This window comes from Lissotriton helveticus, chromosome 3_2 (genome assembly GCF_964261635.1).
Source record: "Lissotriton helveticus chromosome 3_2, aLisHel1.1, whole genome shotgun sequence".
In the NCBI taxonomy this organism is placed as follows: Eukaryota; Metazoa; Chordata; class Amphibia; order Caudata; family Salamandridae; genus Lissotriton; species Lissotriton helveticus.
The window spans coordinates 461,466,409-461,480,912 of NC_136062.1; the positions used below are offsets into that span (position 1 = coordinate 461,466,409).

Here is a 14,504-nt window from a genome sequence, read left to right on the forward strand (position 1 = left end):
CGCTGACCAATCGAATGCGGAGAATACACAAATATTGAAACATTGGGGGAGGTACATACACTGGAAACAGTACAACTAAGGTAGGCTTAGTCAGTTAGATTGTCCGACTTGTCTCAGACCTGTCACTGACCCAATGTTTGCTGGAGGAGATCGTGGATGCCACAGAGCTCAGAGGGCTGGTCGAGCACTGTGAAAGAAGAATCGGGAGACTGCTGATGGAGAAGAATCTGTCCATCTAGAAGGAGAATGAAAGTAGCACCAGAGAGGGGGGTAATACTGGTGTTGCACTTAGCGAAGGTTACCTGTCCTGTCCTGCACCTGTACTGATCTGTTGGCTCCTGATCAGTCGGGAGCCCTTTCTTTTCAACCCTTGGCCAGGAGTTAGTCCTCGCACCATTCTATGTAAATATAAATCTGTGTGGTATGTCCTTGTATCGTTTCCTTTTCTCACCCTTCCCAGGTACCAGTGTCTAAAAATGTTACTAAGTCTTTAAAGATTTTTGCTTTGATCATTATTTTTCTCCGTGAGAAGTTGGTGATAGACTCCCAAAATATTGCATAGATAAAGTTTTTAAAAACTCTCCCGAGTCTGTGGTCATTAAAAGAAAAGGTAAATGTTAATTTATGCCTATTATTCTAACAACCTGATCCAGTGACTAGAGGAAATTAAGTACTAAAGTGTTAAGGTTTGGTAAGAATAGGTGTACAGGTAAATTATAATTCAAGTCAGATAAAATCCAGAACCTCAGCGTAGGATTGCCAGCTTATTGTATGAATGTTTATGGGCCCAGTTGAGTATGGTATTTTAGAAAAAAACCCAAGCTGGTAATCTTGCGCCATCAGATGCAGGCCCAGGACGAGGACCTTGGCACAAGAAAATGTCTTGGGAGGTGCACTACAACCACCCCTCCCAAAGTCTTAATTCTTATAGGATTTGTAAAATAAGCCCACTCAGAAATCCCACTTTCAAAGTCACTTCAAATTTGATTGACACTTATCACCTGTTCAGGTAAGCTGACGTCTAATTACATCTCGATCCTTATAGTGCCCTCGGCCTACTGGACCGATACCTCACAAATGCTCATGGAAAACTCTCCTGCCCCTGTGATGTGCAAATAAGATTACTCTTGGAGTCTAGATACATTGTGCAGATAACAATGGTCCAGCTGCACTGGGGTTGCAGGAGGTGTGAAGGCCTTGCAAATGTAATAATGTTACTGATTTATGCTCCTGTGCAGTTGCGCTCTCTGTGAAGCACACCCAAGAGTTGTCAGATATACACAGGGCTGTGTAATACTGTCACTAATATGCTCTACTGTTCAGGTGTGCTCTATGTGAAGCACACCTGGGGCCATATCACAATAAGTGGCCCAGGGATGCAACAGGTATTTGCGCCCACTTTGCATGCCCCTGGGCACTTTGGTATTATGGAAGGGGGCGCAGACTCTTGTGCGGGTGGCACCTGACCTGTGAAAACGCTCTGTGTGCTCTGTGTTTTCACATGAATGTGCTGCCCTGGGGGCAACACAAGTTTGCGGCTGTCCTGGGGGCAGAGTATACATCCTCATAGGGTGCATTGTCATTATTTGCGCCCGGCGCACCTTTTAAAAGGAGCGCCGGCCACAAACTATGACAATACATAATATGGCCCCTGAGAGGTATTAAGTGTACACAGGGCTATGTATTAGCGTCACTTATAAAGTACTCTCCTGCACAGGTGCACGTTCTCTCAGAAGAACACGTGAGAGGCATCACATTTGCACAAGGCTGTGTAATACTGTCACTTATATACCCTCCTGTCTATTAAGCACTTCTAAGAGGCATTACATGCACACAGTACTCTCCTGCACAGGTGCACTCTCTGTGAAGCACAACTGAGAGACATTATATGTACACAGGGCTGTGTTTTAGTTAACCCTGGGCATAAGACTACACGTAGCGGGCATTTTTTGCTTGCTCGCAGTCCTCAACGTCAAGTTGGCGACCACGAGCTAGAAAAATCAACATCCCAGCGAGACTTTTTCCTCATTTGCGATCAGCAACATCAAGTTGCCGATCACGAGCGTGGAAAATAAACCTCCCAGCGAGATTTTCAACGCAGGGAGGTCAGGTTTCTCATTGCGGGTGGTCGCGTATGCTCGCGACCGCTTGCGATGAGAAACTTCCAGTCTGCGTTGAGAAAGCTGCCGCTCGAGTACAAATCTACTCGAGTGGCAGAAAACAACTGCTTGCACTGTGCAAGATGCCGTTTGCAATCATTGTACAGTGCGGACAAGCATCAGGCACTGTGCAATCAGTGCGAACAGCATTTTCCCTACCGCACTACGCATTTCGCCTACCTAGGCGTAGCTTGCATACTGCGAAGTGCATTTCGCGTAGCTACGCAAAGCGCTACTACGCAAACTACGCCCAGGGTCAGTATTAGTGTCACTCATAAACTGTTCTCTTGTACACATGCATGCTCTCTGAGAAGCACACCTGAGAGGCATCACATGTACACAGGGCTGTGTAATACTGTCACTAATATACTCTGGTACAGGTGTGCTCTCTATGAAGCAGACCTGAGAAGCATTACATGCGCACAGGGCTATGTAATACTGTCACTGAAATGCTCTCCTGCACAGATGCGCTCTTTGTGAAACACACCTTAGAGGCAGTACATGTACACAGCACAGAGCTGCGTAATATTGTCAATGAAATGGTCTTCTGCACAGATGCACTGTCTGTGAAACACACATGAGAGGCATTACATGTACTCAGAACTATGTAATACTATCATTGATTGTAGGAGGCTGGCTTAGTATATGGTGCACACTTATTTAAGTGAAGCACCTTGCACTAATCCAGGCAATACCTATGGTGATTTTACTGGTCTTAGACAACCATAGAAAGCTCTCTAAGTGGTAGCTGTTGAGAGCAGCCTTCAAGCTTAGCCTAGAAGGAGTGTTAAGCAGCTTGTACTAATCATGTAGTCTAGGTAAAATGAAAAGGAACCACACAGTGTAGTTATAAAAATAGTTATATTTATTATACACACTCACTAACCTACCCGGAGATATCAACACAATACACACATTATGTCAAAAGGAAACAGGTAAGTAAGCAGAAATACACAGTGGTCTCCAGGGGGAGACCAAACCATCTACTAAGGAAGTGGAATGTGAACTGCGACGAAGTCGAGACTTGACCCAAAAGACTCAGATGAGTCGGGGACCCAAGGAACCACCCACGGTAAGTACCCATGAACCCCACGGAAGCTGTGTGCAGAGTGGAAACACGGCTGCATACTCAATGCAAGTCAATTGGGAATTGCAGTTTTGAAGAAGAAAGACCCTTCTTAGTGGGCCCTGAAGAAACCCAGCGGAAGATGGAAAGTTGGATAGTCACCCCACAAGTGGATACACCACAATGGAGAACTTCAGTGAAGATGCTGCTTCCAAAGAAGGTGGAAGAGACCGGTTGAACCCAATGACGGATTATTGAAGAGAAGTACCTGCAAGCAGAGGGGACAGAGTCTATGCCATTAGGGAGTGACCAGGAGGTACGTAAGACCAATGACCACCGATGACGGAAGATTCTAGAGAGTTCATGGTGACCTTGTCACTACAGATGTGAGGACCAGGTGATGCTGTGGAAGACCAAGAGCCATTCACGAGCTGTCCCACGTCAGAAGTCAAGAACCAGTTGGTTGGTGTCCGGCGGGAGCACCGACAAGCACTGGCAGCAGCAACAGATATGGTAAACAAAGAAGGTGCATTGTCGGGACCAGCAACTTATAGGGGACTCACCAAACACAGGAGAGTCAAAGCAGGCCAGAGCAAGCAGGGGAGCCCACTGAAGCCAAAGAAGGCACTCAAGAGGACCCACAGGCTGTAGGCAGAGGAGTCGCAAGAGGACCGCAAGCAGCTCACCAAAGATGCAGGCCCAAGGTACATTGAATCCTACATCCAACACTGCAATTGGTGTTGGGGTATTATTCCAACATGTTTGATACTAAACCTGCCCAGTGTTAGAGTAGCCAATATATATAAGTCTCGTAATTGACTTGATGTCAACTATATGCATTGAAAGTCTATCCGCCCTTACAAAGCCCGGAGAATTGGCTCTGGGGTTTGTAGGGGGTGTCATGGACATGCAGAGTACTCTCACACGTATAACCTAGCACCTTGCCTTCATGATTGAAAGGTCTGCCTTAGGGGTGACTTATAGGTTTTAAGTTGTGTGACCTCAGATATAAAGAAACTTATATCTGTTGTGAGTGGTGCTAGCACCAGCTCACACAGGCTGCAATGGCAGGGCTGTAGTCACAGTTTGAGTGGTCTCTCCTGGGTGACTTAATACATGCTGTAGCCCATGGGAGACCCTTGGTATACCTATGCCCTAGGTACCTTAGTACCATATACTAGGGACTTAGAAGGGTTCACCAGTAGCCAATAGGGAAAGTAACAAAACACTTACCATAGTCAAATGTAGAGAGAGAGGACAGTGACTGGGGTCCAGATTAGTAGGCTCCCAGTCCGACTAGTCAGAAAACAGAACAACACCAGCAAAAATTGGGGTTTCCATGAAAGAAGGTCCGGCTTTCCTACACTGAAATACTCTCCTGGACAGGTGTGCTCTCTGTGAAGCACACCCGCGGGACATTACATGAGCACAGGGATGTGCAATACTGTTACTCATCTGTACGGGAAACATCCTTTACAACGCACCTTTTACCACGCAGTGCTTTTACATCGCAACTTTTACAACGCAAACCATTACAACGCATTGCGCTGGGGGGCGCTCTAGGATAGGGAATAGATTTAATTTACTATCCAACACCTTCCCTAGTGTCCACAGGGACTGGAGTTGGAATAGTAAATTAAACTATTCACTATCCAGCACCCCAAAGCGCTATGCGTTGTAATGGTATGCATTGTAAAAACTGCGATGTAAATGCATGCGTGGTAAAAGCATGCGTTGTAATGTCATACATCCCATCTGTACAGGTGCACTTACAGTGATGGACACCTGAGACACGTTACATGTACTCAGGGCTGTGAAATACTGTCACTGATATGCTCTCCTGTACAGATGTGCTCTCTGTGAAGCACACTTGAGAGGCACTACATGCGCACAGGGCTGTGTCATACTGTTACTGATATACTCTGCTCAAGGGTGCACTTACAGTAAAGCACCCTAGAGAGGCACTGCATGCGCACAGGGCTGTGTAATACTGTCACTGATATGCTCTCCTGTGTAGATGTTCTCTCTGTGAAGCACACCTAATAGGTATCACATGCGCACAAGGCTGTGTAATACTATCACTGATATACTTATCCGCACAGGGGCGCTCTCCGTGAAGACTACCTGAGAGGCATTACACGCGCAGAGGGCTGTGTCATACTATACCTGATTTACTCTCCTGCACAGGTGATCTCTCTGAGAAGTACACCTTAGAGGCATTACATGCGCACAGGACTGTGTAATATGGTCACTCATATACTCTCCTGCACAGGTGCACTTACAGTGGAGCACACCTGAGAGGCATTACATGTACTCTCAGGTTATGTGATATGCTGTCACTTAAACACACTCCTATACAGGTGCGTTCTCAATGAAACACACCTGCGAGGTGTCACATGTGCACAGTATTGTGCAATACTGTTACTGATATACTTTGCTGGATAGGTGCAGTTGCAGTGAAGAACACCTGAGAGGCATTATATGCGCACAGGGCTATGAGATACTGTCACTTATATAATCTCATATAAAGGTGCACTGCAGAACTATATATTATGGCAACTGTGGTTTGTGGCTCTGCAGATGCCACCACAGTCAGGTGAGGTGTATCAGAGAGGCTTTATGTGTACATAGGCCTATATAGCACTATTACTGCAGCTCTCACCTGCACAGGTGTACTTACAGTGATGCAGACCTGAGAGCCTACAACTGCACAGAACCATATATAACACTTTTACTGTGGCTGTTACCTGTACCCGCACACAGCTCAATATATCATTGTTAAAGAGGGTCACACCTGAACCGGTGTTCTTACCGCGACGAACACCTGAGAGTCTACAACTGCACAGAACCATATATAACACTGTTACTACAGCTCTCACATGCACAGGTGTACTAACAGTGATGCACACCTGACAGTCCAAACCTACACAGAACCATACATAACACTGTTGCTGCGGCTCTCACTTGTGTTTGCTCTACATAACATTGTTAAAGGGGGTCTCACCTGCACTGATGTACTTACAGTTATGCACACCTGAAAGTCTACACCTGAACGTCTACACCTGCACAGAACCATGTATAACACTGCTACTGTCACTCTCATCTGCACAGGTGAACTTACATCGATGCACACATGCCAGTTTACACCTACACAAAACCATATATAACACTGCTACTGCGACTCTCACCTGTACCTGCACTCAGCTCTATATATGATTGTTAAAGGGACCTCACCTGTACAGGTAAGCACCAGCAGGTGCTCACCAGGCACACCGCGACCAGGGCCCATCCTCTGCTGTCCATCCTCGGGTTCTGGGGCAGTGCTCAGGTCACCAGAGGACAATGTTTCTTCCTTCTGGGAGATATTTTGTTGACCCCAGACCTAGTCCTTTAAATACCCATAAGAGGCTGCGCATCCTCCAATCAGCTCTCAGTTCCAAGGATGACACATCTTTCTGCACAGGTCACAACGTGTGTCTGTCCTGGAGAGAATGCCTGGGATCACGTCTGAGATGCCAGAACTAAGATAATAATAAGCAGCTTTTAAGTGTGGTAAAATTGGTTTGTGACGGACCCTGAACCGTGATATATTCTAGTTTGAAAAACGTTCACTCTATATTCTTTCTGTAAGAGGGTGAATTTGTGATTGGACACAGACGCACCTTCAAGGGTTTGGCTCCTCAAACAACAACAAAAGTCCTCGAGACACCGAAAGACCCGGATTGGGGAAAATCACAGGAGACACAGAAAGTGCATCTTATTAGCTGGACTTGCGTCCGAAGAGTAGATTCAATTTTTCAAGCAAAGTCAGATAGCTTTGTAGATGGATCAGAGTTAAACCGTTGTAAACTGAAGGCAGGGTGGGAAGATGAAAGGAAGGAAGAGTGTAGGAACGAAAGGCAGAGTTGGAAAAAAGGCAGGGTTTTAGGATGAAAGGCAGAGAAGTAGGGTGAAAGGCAGAGCAATAGGATGAAAGGCAGAGTGGGAGTATGACAGGAAGGCAGGGGGATAAAAGGAAGAGTGCAGGAACGAAATTCAGCTTAGGAGGATCAGAACCAAAGTAGTGGGATGAAAGGCAGAATGGGAGGCTGCAATGCAGAGTGGGAGACGAAAGGCATGGTGGGTAGGATAAAAGGCAGAGCGTGAGGATGAAAAACTAAGGGTGGAAGTATGGAAGGCAGGGTTGGAGGATAAAAACATGGGTGGGAGGAAGGGTCGATGAAAAACATAGTAGGAGGCTGAACGAAAGGAAGGGTGGAGTGAGGAAAAGAAGGGTGTAAGGCAAAATGGACATAAAAGGACTGTGGACAGACGGAAGGAAGGATAAAAGAAAGAGTAAAATGATAGAAGGAAGGGCGTGAGGTTGGGTTCACCAGGGACATTCAACCTTAAACCCTCACAAAGGGAATATGATGCCCATTTCTGAATTACACACCTCAATCTCAGCTCAACATCTCCCTAATTGAGAAATTCCCCACTCAGTGTCTGAGAGCCCGCCCCCTGCCTGTCAACTTTTCACCAATAAGCACATTGTTTAACCTCCAATCATTGTTTTTCTTCATAGAGCATGGTGTCTTTCGTTTTTTTAGGGGTGGGTGTAATTGGTGTAATTTTAACTAGCGTCATTACTAGTAATCACTGCAAAATAAATGGTAATTATACATAATTACGTGAAGAGCTTCAAGCAGCATTTACCGCTATTATCTTAGTGCAAAATGTTGTGTCCAAAATGCAGTATCCAGCAGTCGCTCACTCTCTCTTAGATCATTCTTCCTCAATCAATCGATCAATCAATCAGGGATTTGTAAAGTGCATTACACACCCGTTAGGGTCTCGGGACGCTAGAGAGGGTTGTGTGCAGCTCCGTTGGGGGTCATCTGAAGAGCCAGTTCTCGAGGTCTTTCCTGTACTGGAGCAGTGAAGGGCTTTGCCGGAGGTGGTGGGAGAGGTCGTTCCAGGTCTTTCCTGTGAGGTAGGAGAAGGACCTTCCACCCGCTCTGATCCTGTAGAAGAGTGGGACTGTGGCAAGGGAGAGGTCAGCTGGACAGAGGGGGCGTCGAAGGAGAGACGGCTGTTGAGGTATTGTGGTCCAATGTTGTGTAGGCATACGTGAGCAGCTTTCGACGGGGAGGCAGTGGAGAGAGGGGAGGTGTTGGGTGATGTTGTTGTGCCGGGAGATGTCCAGGATTAGTCTAACTGCGGAGTTGGATGGTGTAAAGATCCAAGGAAGCAGTTGTAGTTAAGATGATTTATTGAGCAGCACAGCATCCAGTCCTGACACAGCAGGACACAGGTTACAACTGACTAACAGTGGAGAATGCTGTATGAGCAAAGCTCTGTTAAGAATGCAGAGTTAAAAGGAAACACAGCATGGCTCATGCAGTTAAAGAGGTACAAGCATAAATAATATAGGCACTTAATAATAACAGGATATAACACACCTCCCTCATTAAATGAAAATGAAAGGAGTAAGGCTGGGAGGGCTACAGACCAAACAAAGGAAAGAGAAAAAACAGCTATACAAAATCTTGCAAAGAAACTGGTCTTCTTCTGATTCGCCTATCGTCTTTGATCCTTGAAGCTACAGAATCAGAAAATGAATCAGACCCACCATCAGAAATGTAACCTCTATCAGTAACAGCGTGAGGTTGGAATTTAGACACATCTTGAGTAGGACATTTAGCAACCCTGCCTGAGTTCCAAACCTTGCCATCCTGAGTAACAACTGAGTTACTGAAAACTCTTTTGATTTGAATAGGTCTGCCAAACTTACTCGTACCTTTGGTGACTAAGAAAGGTTTTAAGATTCTTACCCAATCCCCAACACACAATTCATGCTCTCTTGTTTTCCACTTCTTATTGTACCAAACTTCAGATTTACTTTGTTTCCCACTTACTCTCTTTGCAACTTCCTTGACATCTACATTATTTTGTACCAGAGCTTCACATTTTTCCTTGAACCACCAAGGGCACGTGTCTGACGCAGGATCCCTACCTTTGAGTAGTTTGAACGGACTAATCTCAGTAGTGCTATGGGGAGTTATACGATAAGTCCAAAGTTTCTGTCTGATACGGTTTAACCAATCCCCTTTCTCTTTGATGGCATCAGAGACAAAACCCTTTAAAACACGGTTGAAACGCTCAACCTGCCCGTTCTCATGTGGCTCGTAAAGAGATGTACACATGTGTTTGATGTTGCAGGATTGTAAGAACAATTTCATTTCAGCGGAGACTAATTGCACCCCATTATCAGAAACCAATACCGAAGGACAGCCTTCCCTAGCAAAAACTTCTTTAAAAAAAGAAATGACAACTTCAGAAGTGATTTTGGCTACAAATTTCACTTCTGGCCACTTAGAGTGGTAATCCACAATGACCAATGCAAAACGTGAACTTTCTGGCAACACTTGGAAGGGTCCTGAAATATCAAATGCTATCTTGCTCCACGGAAATTCTGGCCATTTCACTGTCTTAAGAGGTGGAACATGTAATTTTAACATCTTGTCGCTGTTACAGCACTCATTGCATTCTCTGACAGTACGGTCTATGAATCTATCCATTCCAGGCCACCAGAAATGTAACCTTATAATACGCTTCATGGCCGAGATTCCCGGATGGGTCTTGTGTGCTAATTTGAGAATAAGTTCTTGCACCCCACTTGGTGGAATACATTTTTCAGATTTGAAGAACAAATCCCCTTCACACCATAACTCTTCTGCTATGTTGTAAAATGGTAGCAGATCATATTCAACGTTATTCTTGCTGGGCCAACCTTCTAGAAGGTATTTCTTCAGCTTAACAAATTTCTCATCCTTATTCTGGCATTCTAACCAAAACTGTTCAGAAATATCTTGATACTGGGGAGATACTAAATCTGTCAATCCTAACACAAAATCAACTTCAGAAAGATTATTCACATTGTCTACTTTACTTTCACACGGAAGACGTGACAAACAGTCAGCAGTGACATTTTTCTTCCCTGGAATATATTCAACCTTAAAATTGTACTCCTGTAGCTTGGATGAAAGACGTGCAATCCTAGCTGTCGAATTCCAACCACCCCCGGCTGATAGGATATGCACCAAAGGTTTGTGGTCCGTTCTTAGAATAAACTCACTGCCCCAAATGTAAATCCTATAGTGTTCAATGGCCCACACACAAGCAAGCAACTCACGTTCAATAACCGCATATCTGCGTTCAGTTTCACTCAAAGTTCTGGAGGAGAAAGCTACGTTCCATTCTGCAACATCATCAGTTTGAGATAGCACACACCCAAGACCGTACAAACTTGCATCAGTGGTGATGATGCATTTTTTTCCAATTCTAAATGGTTTCAAAGTCGGGGAATTAACAATATCATGTTTGATATCTGTAAAAGCTTTTTCCTGTTCAGTTTCCCATACAAAATCGTTGCACTGTCTTAACAGTTTTCTTAAAGGTTCCATCTTGGTGGCAAAGTTCACAACAAATTTACTATAGTATTCACACATCCCGGAGAAAGAGAGAAGTTGTTCCTTATTCTTTGGGGCTGGAGCACAGAGGATGGCCTCAACATTAGATTTTTTAGGAACAAGACCTTCCCCCGACAAGGTGTGACCTAAGTATTCCACCGACTTCCTAAAAAGTTTGCACTTGTGTGCTTTGAGGGTAAGGCCAGATTTTTCTAATCTTTTGCATACAATACTCAAATGTGAACTATGTTCGGCCTCATTTTTTGAGAAAATTAAGATGTCATCCTGAAAGCATTTTACGAATTTATCAAGATCCCTAAAAATTTGAAACATAATACGTTGGAAAACGGAGGCAGCGGATGCTAATCCAAACGGCATCCTTCTATATTGAAATAGTCCCATAGGGGTAATGAAGGCTGTATATTTCTTGGAATCTTCAGTAAGCTCAATTTGATGATACGCAGATCTAAGGTCCAAGGTGGAAAAGATCTGCGCACCATCAAACAAGGAAACCAGCTCATTAATATTGGGGAGTGGATGACAGTCTATAACAATATTAGAGTTTAAAGCCCTCAAATCAATGCAGACCCTCAATTTCTGGTCAGGTTTGCGCACCAAAACGATGGGCGAAACCCACTCTGAAGATTCAATGGGCTCTATAATACTGTCCTTGAGTAGGTCATCCAACATTTCTTTTAGCTCATCCCTAACATTTAAAGGAACTCCCCTAAGCTTTTGTTTGACTGGGACAGCACCCTCCTTGAGAACAATTTTGTGTGCAAAATTTTCCAATCTTCCTAAACGGTCACAGAAAACTTTATTGAACTTTTCAGACCATGAAATAATTACATCATCCTTTCCATTAACATCAGAAACAGAGTTGATCATATCTTGTTCACTACAAAGAGAGATGGGATCCTTGGCACGTGGATTCAACGTGATGCCAAGTTCTCATTGATCATGCCAACCCAGAACATTGACTCCTTTGATAGCTATATAAAGCTTGATTTGAGCTGATCTACCTCTGAAACATAAAAGAACATCAAAGAAACCTTCAATATCGATAGTATTTCCATTGAAACTTTCAGCTAAAATGTCTGAAGGTTGTAAATCAGAAATATTGCAAACACTTGTTAACTTTTCGTTAAAATATTCTTTGGTAATAATTGTCCATGGAGATCCTGAATCTACCATAAGTTCAATAGCAATACCTGAGACATGAAAAGTACATTTGGGAGATTTCTTAGTGGTTGATCCAAGAATAGAGACAACATAGCCACGTTCAACTTCATGTTGTACTTCAACCACCCCAACAGAAGATACCTTTGAGGAAGAGGGAGTGACAGATCGTCCAGAACGAGGTTGAGAATTGTACCTCCTTTCTCTACATACGTTGCTGAAATGTCCTACCTTGTTACAAATATTACAAGTTCTGTTTATGGCAGGACAGCCCTGAAAAGAGGCTATATGTGATTTACTCCCACATCTGTAGCATAAAAGTGATGAACTATTAGAATCAAATCTTCTATTACCAATACCCACAGTATTTTTAAATTTAGATTGGAAAGGAACAACATTTTTTTCATCAACTTTGGATTTAACAATACACACTTCTTCTTCAGTGTTGGATTTAACAGAGTGAGAATTAGATGTTTGTTTCACAACGATATTCATCCATTTCTCTGACATTTCTGTAGACTTAGCAATAGCTATAGTTTCTTCCAGATTAGGATCACCTATACACCAAAGCTTATCTTGAATTTTTTTGTTTTTGACATGGACAATGATCTGATCGCGAATCATTTCATCTGCCATGGCACCAAAATTGCAATGTAAGGTTAATGCTCTTAGAGAAGTAAGAAAATCATCAAAGGATTCCTCTTGTTTTTGTGCTCTAGTATAAAATTTAAAACGATTCAACGCAATGTTAGCGGTAGGCTTAAAGCGTTTTTCCAACCTACCTAGAGCTTCAGTGTAAACATTCACAGAGTCACCACTACCACTAGGCGCAGCAAAAGGAGGCAAGGTCCTAAAGATTTCCTGACCCTCAGAGCCTAAACAATGTAACAAAATACTTTTTTTTCTTTCTGAACCCATACGCTCTCCATCAATAGCTTTCATATAATTGAAAAACTCCTCTTTCCACCTTGACCAAGGCAACGGTGGATCGCCCTTGACTTGTAAAAATTTTGCAGGAGGATCAAACTGCATGTTGTTAATAGTAAAATAGAATAATAAATTGAACAAACGAATAAAATGATAAAATATAAAAAAAAAACAAAATGTAAATATGCAGAAAAGGTAAAAGGTAAAATGTAACAGTACTTATGCCAATTGAAGTCAGCGTGGTCAGTGGCTTGTCAGTGGAGAAGAGGCGAAGCTGTGGTTTTAATAATGGTTGTGGAGCGCTTGGCGAGGTAAATAAACAGTGTGAACTGTAATTAAGAGAAGCGCTAGTAAAAAGGGCTAAAAACTAGATAAAATCAAAAAGAAACGAAGCAAAACGATGACTGGAAAAGGTTCCTTCGTGAAAGTTGATCGCCGTGTGAAGTTGCTAGGCAACCAAGAAACAAAATGGAGGCACGTGATGTAGCGTGCGTGTAGACGTCCAAACAATGCGTGCGTGATGACGCGAAGACGTTGTTAGCAGATCCAGACCAATGATAGCGTGGCTGGTAACGCAGGGTGATGACGCGGAGGCGTTGCTGGAAGTTACGGCCCAATTGTAGCTGGTTGCTAAGGAGCGCGTAGAAAACTGAAATGACTCCGACGATGTTCAAAGCGTCATCGCTAATTAACCAAGGCGATGACGTGTGCGCTGGCAACCAAAGCGTTGTCAAGGAATGAGGCAATGACGAGTGAATGTTGTCAAGGCAGCAGGAACACTCGTGAAGAAGTCGCGTTGTCAAGGCAGCAGAAACGCTCGTGAAGCGATCGCGCTATAAAGTACCAGCTTGAAAGATGCCAAAAGACATTTAAAGGTCAGAAAAGGAAAATAAATGCCACAAAAACATCCAAATTGCAGGGAAACGTTGGTAGAGACGTTGGTAGAAGCCAGTAGGTAGTGCAGGATGTCTTGGGTATTTTCAAAGCAGGCAGATCAGTAGAATTTTGTAAAAATAAGTAAATATATCCAAAAATGGGTTCAAACTCCGCTCCTGTGCTGTAGATGGCTGGAGTAAGGTTGTCCTCGTCGCCAATTTTGTAAAGATCCAAGGAAGCAGTTGTAGTTAAGATGATTTATTGAGCAGCACAGCATCCAGTCCTGACACAGCAGGACACAGGTTACAACTGACTAACAGTGGAGAATGCTGTATGAGCAAAGCTCTGTTAAGAATGCAGAGTTAAAAGGAAACACAGCATGGCTCATGCAGTTAAAGAGGTACAAGCATAAATAATATAGGCACTTAATAATAACAGGATATAACAGATGGTCTGTAACTGCAGAGGAGTTTTGGTTGATTCTGGCATAGAGGGGGTTGCCGTAGTGCAGTCTGCTGGTGATAAGGGCATGTGTGACTGTTTTTCTGGATTTAAAGGGGATCCATTTGAAGGTTTTATGGAGTATGCGGAGGGTGTTGAAGCAGGCTGAGAAGACGTGTTGACCTGGCAGTTGATAGTGAGCGATGAGTCCAGTATGATGCCGAGGTTACTTACGTGTATTGTCTGTCGGTGTGGGGCACAAGGTGTCGTCCCAAACTGCGAAGGATGAGCCGAGGTTGAGGACTTCTGTTTTCTCTGAGTTGAGTTTCAGGCAGCTCTTCTTCATCCAGGTTGCGACCGCTTTCATCCCTTCGTGAAAGTTGTGTCTGGTGATGTTGGGTTCCT

General features: G+C 43.9%; 2 protein-coding genes across 2 annotated transcripts in view; both read right to left on the reverse strand.

The window, feature by feature from the left end:
* Nucleotides 1–6,583, reverse strand: part of LOC144826165 (astacin-like metalloendopeptidase) — a 180,986-nt gene extending 174,403 nt beyond the window's left edge. The window contains exon 1 of the mRNA XM_078684558.1: nt 6,460–6,583. Coding sequence (XP_078540684.1) covers nt 6,460–6,528 — 69 coding nt within the window. The 5' untranslated portion in view covers nt 6,529–6,583. The remainder of the gene's footprint in view (nt 1–6,459) is intronic.
* A 2,158-nt stretch (nt 6,584–8,741) lies between these two features.
* Nucleotides 8,742–14,504, reverse strand: part of LOC144826166 (uncharacterized) — a 226,284-nt gene continuing 220,521 nt past the window's right edge. The window contains exon 13 of the mRNA XM_078684559.1: nt 8,742–10,108. Within this exon, the coding sequence (XP_078540685.1) occupies nt 8,742–10,108 (1,367 nt within the window). The remainder of the gene's footprint in view (nt 10,109–14,504) is intronic.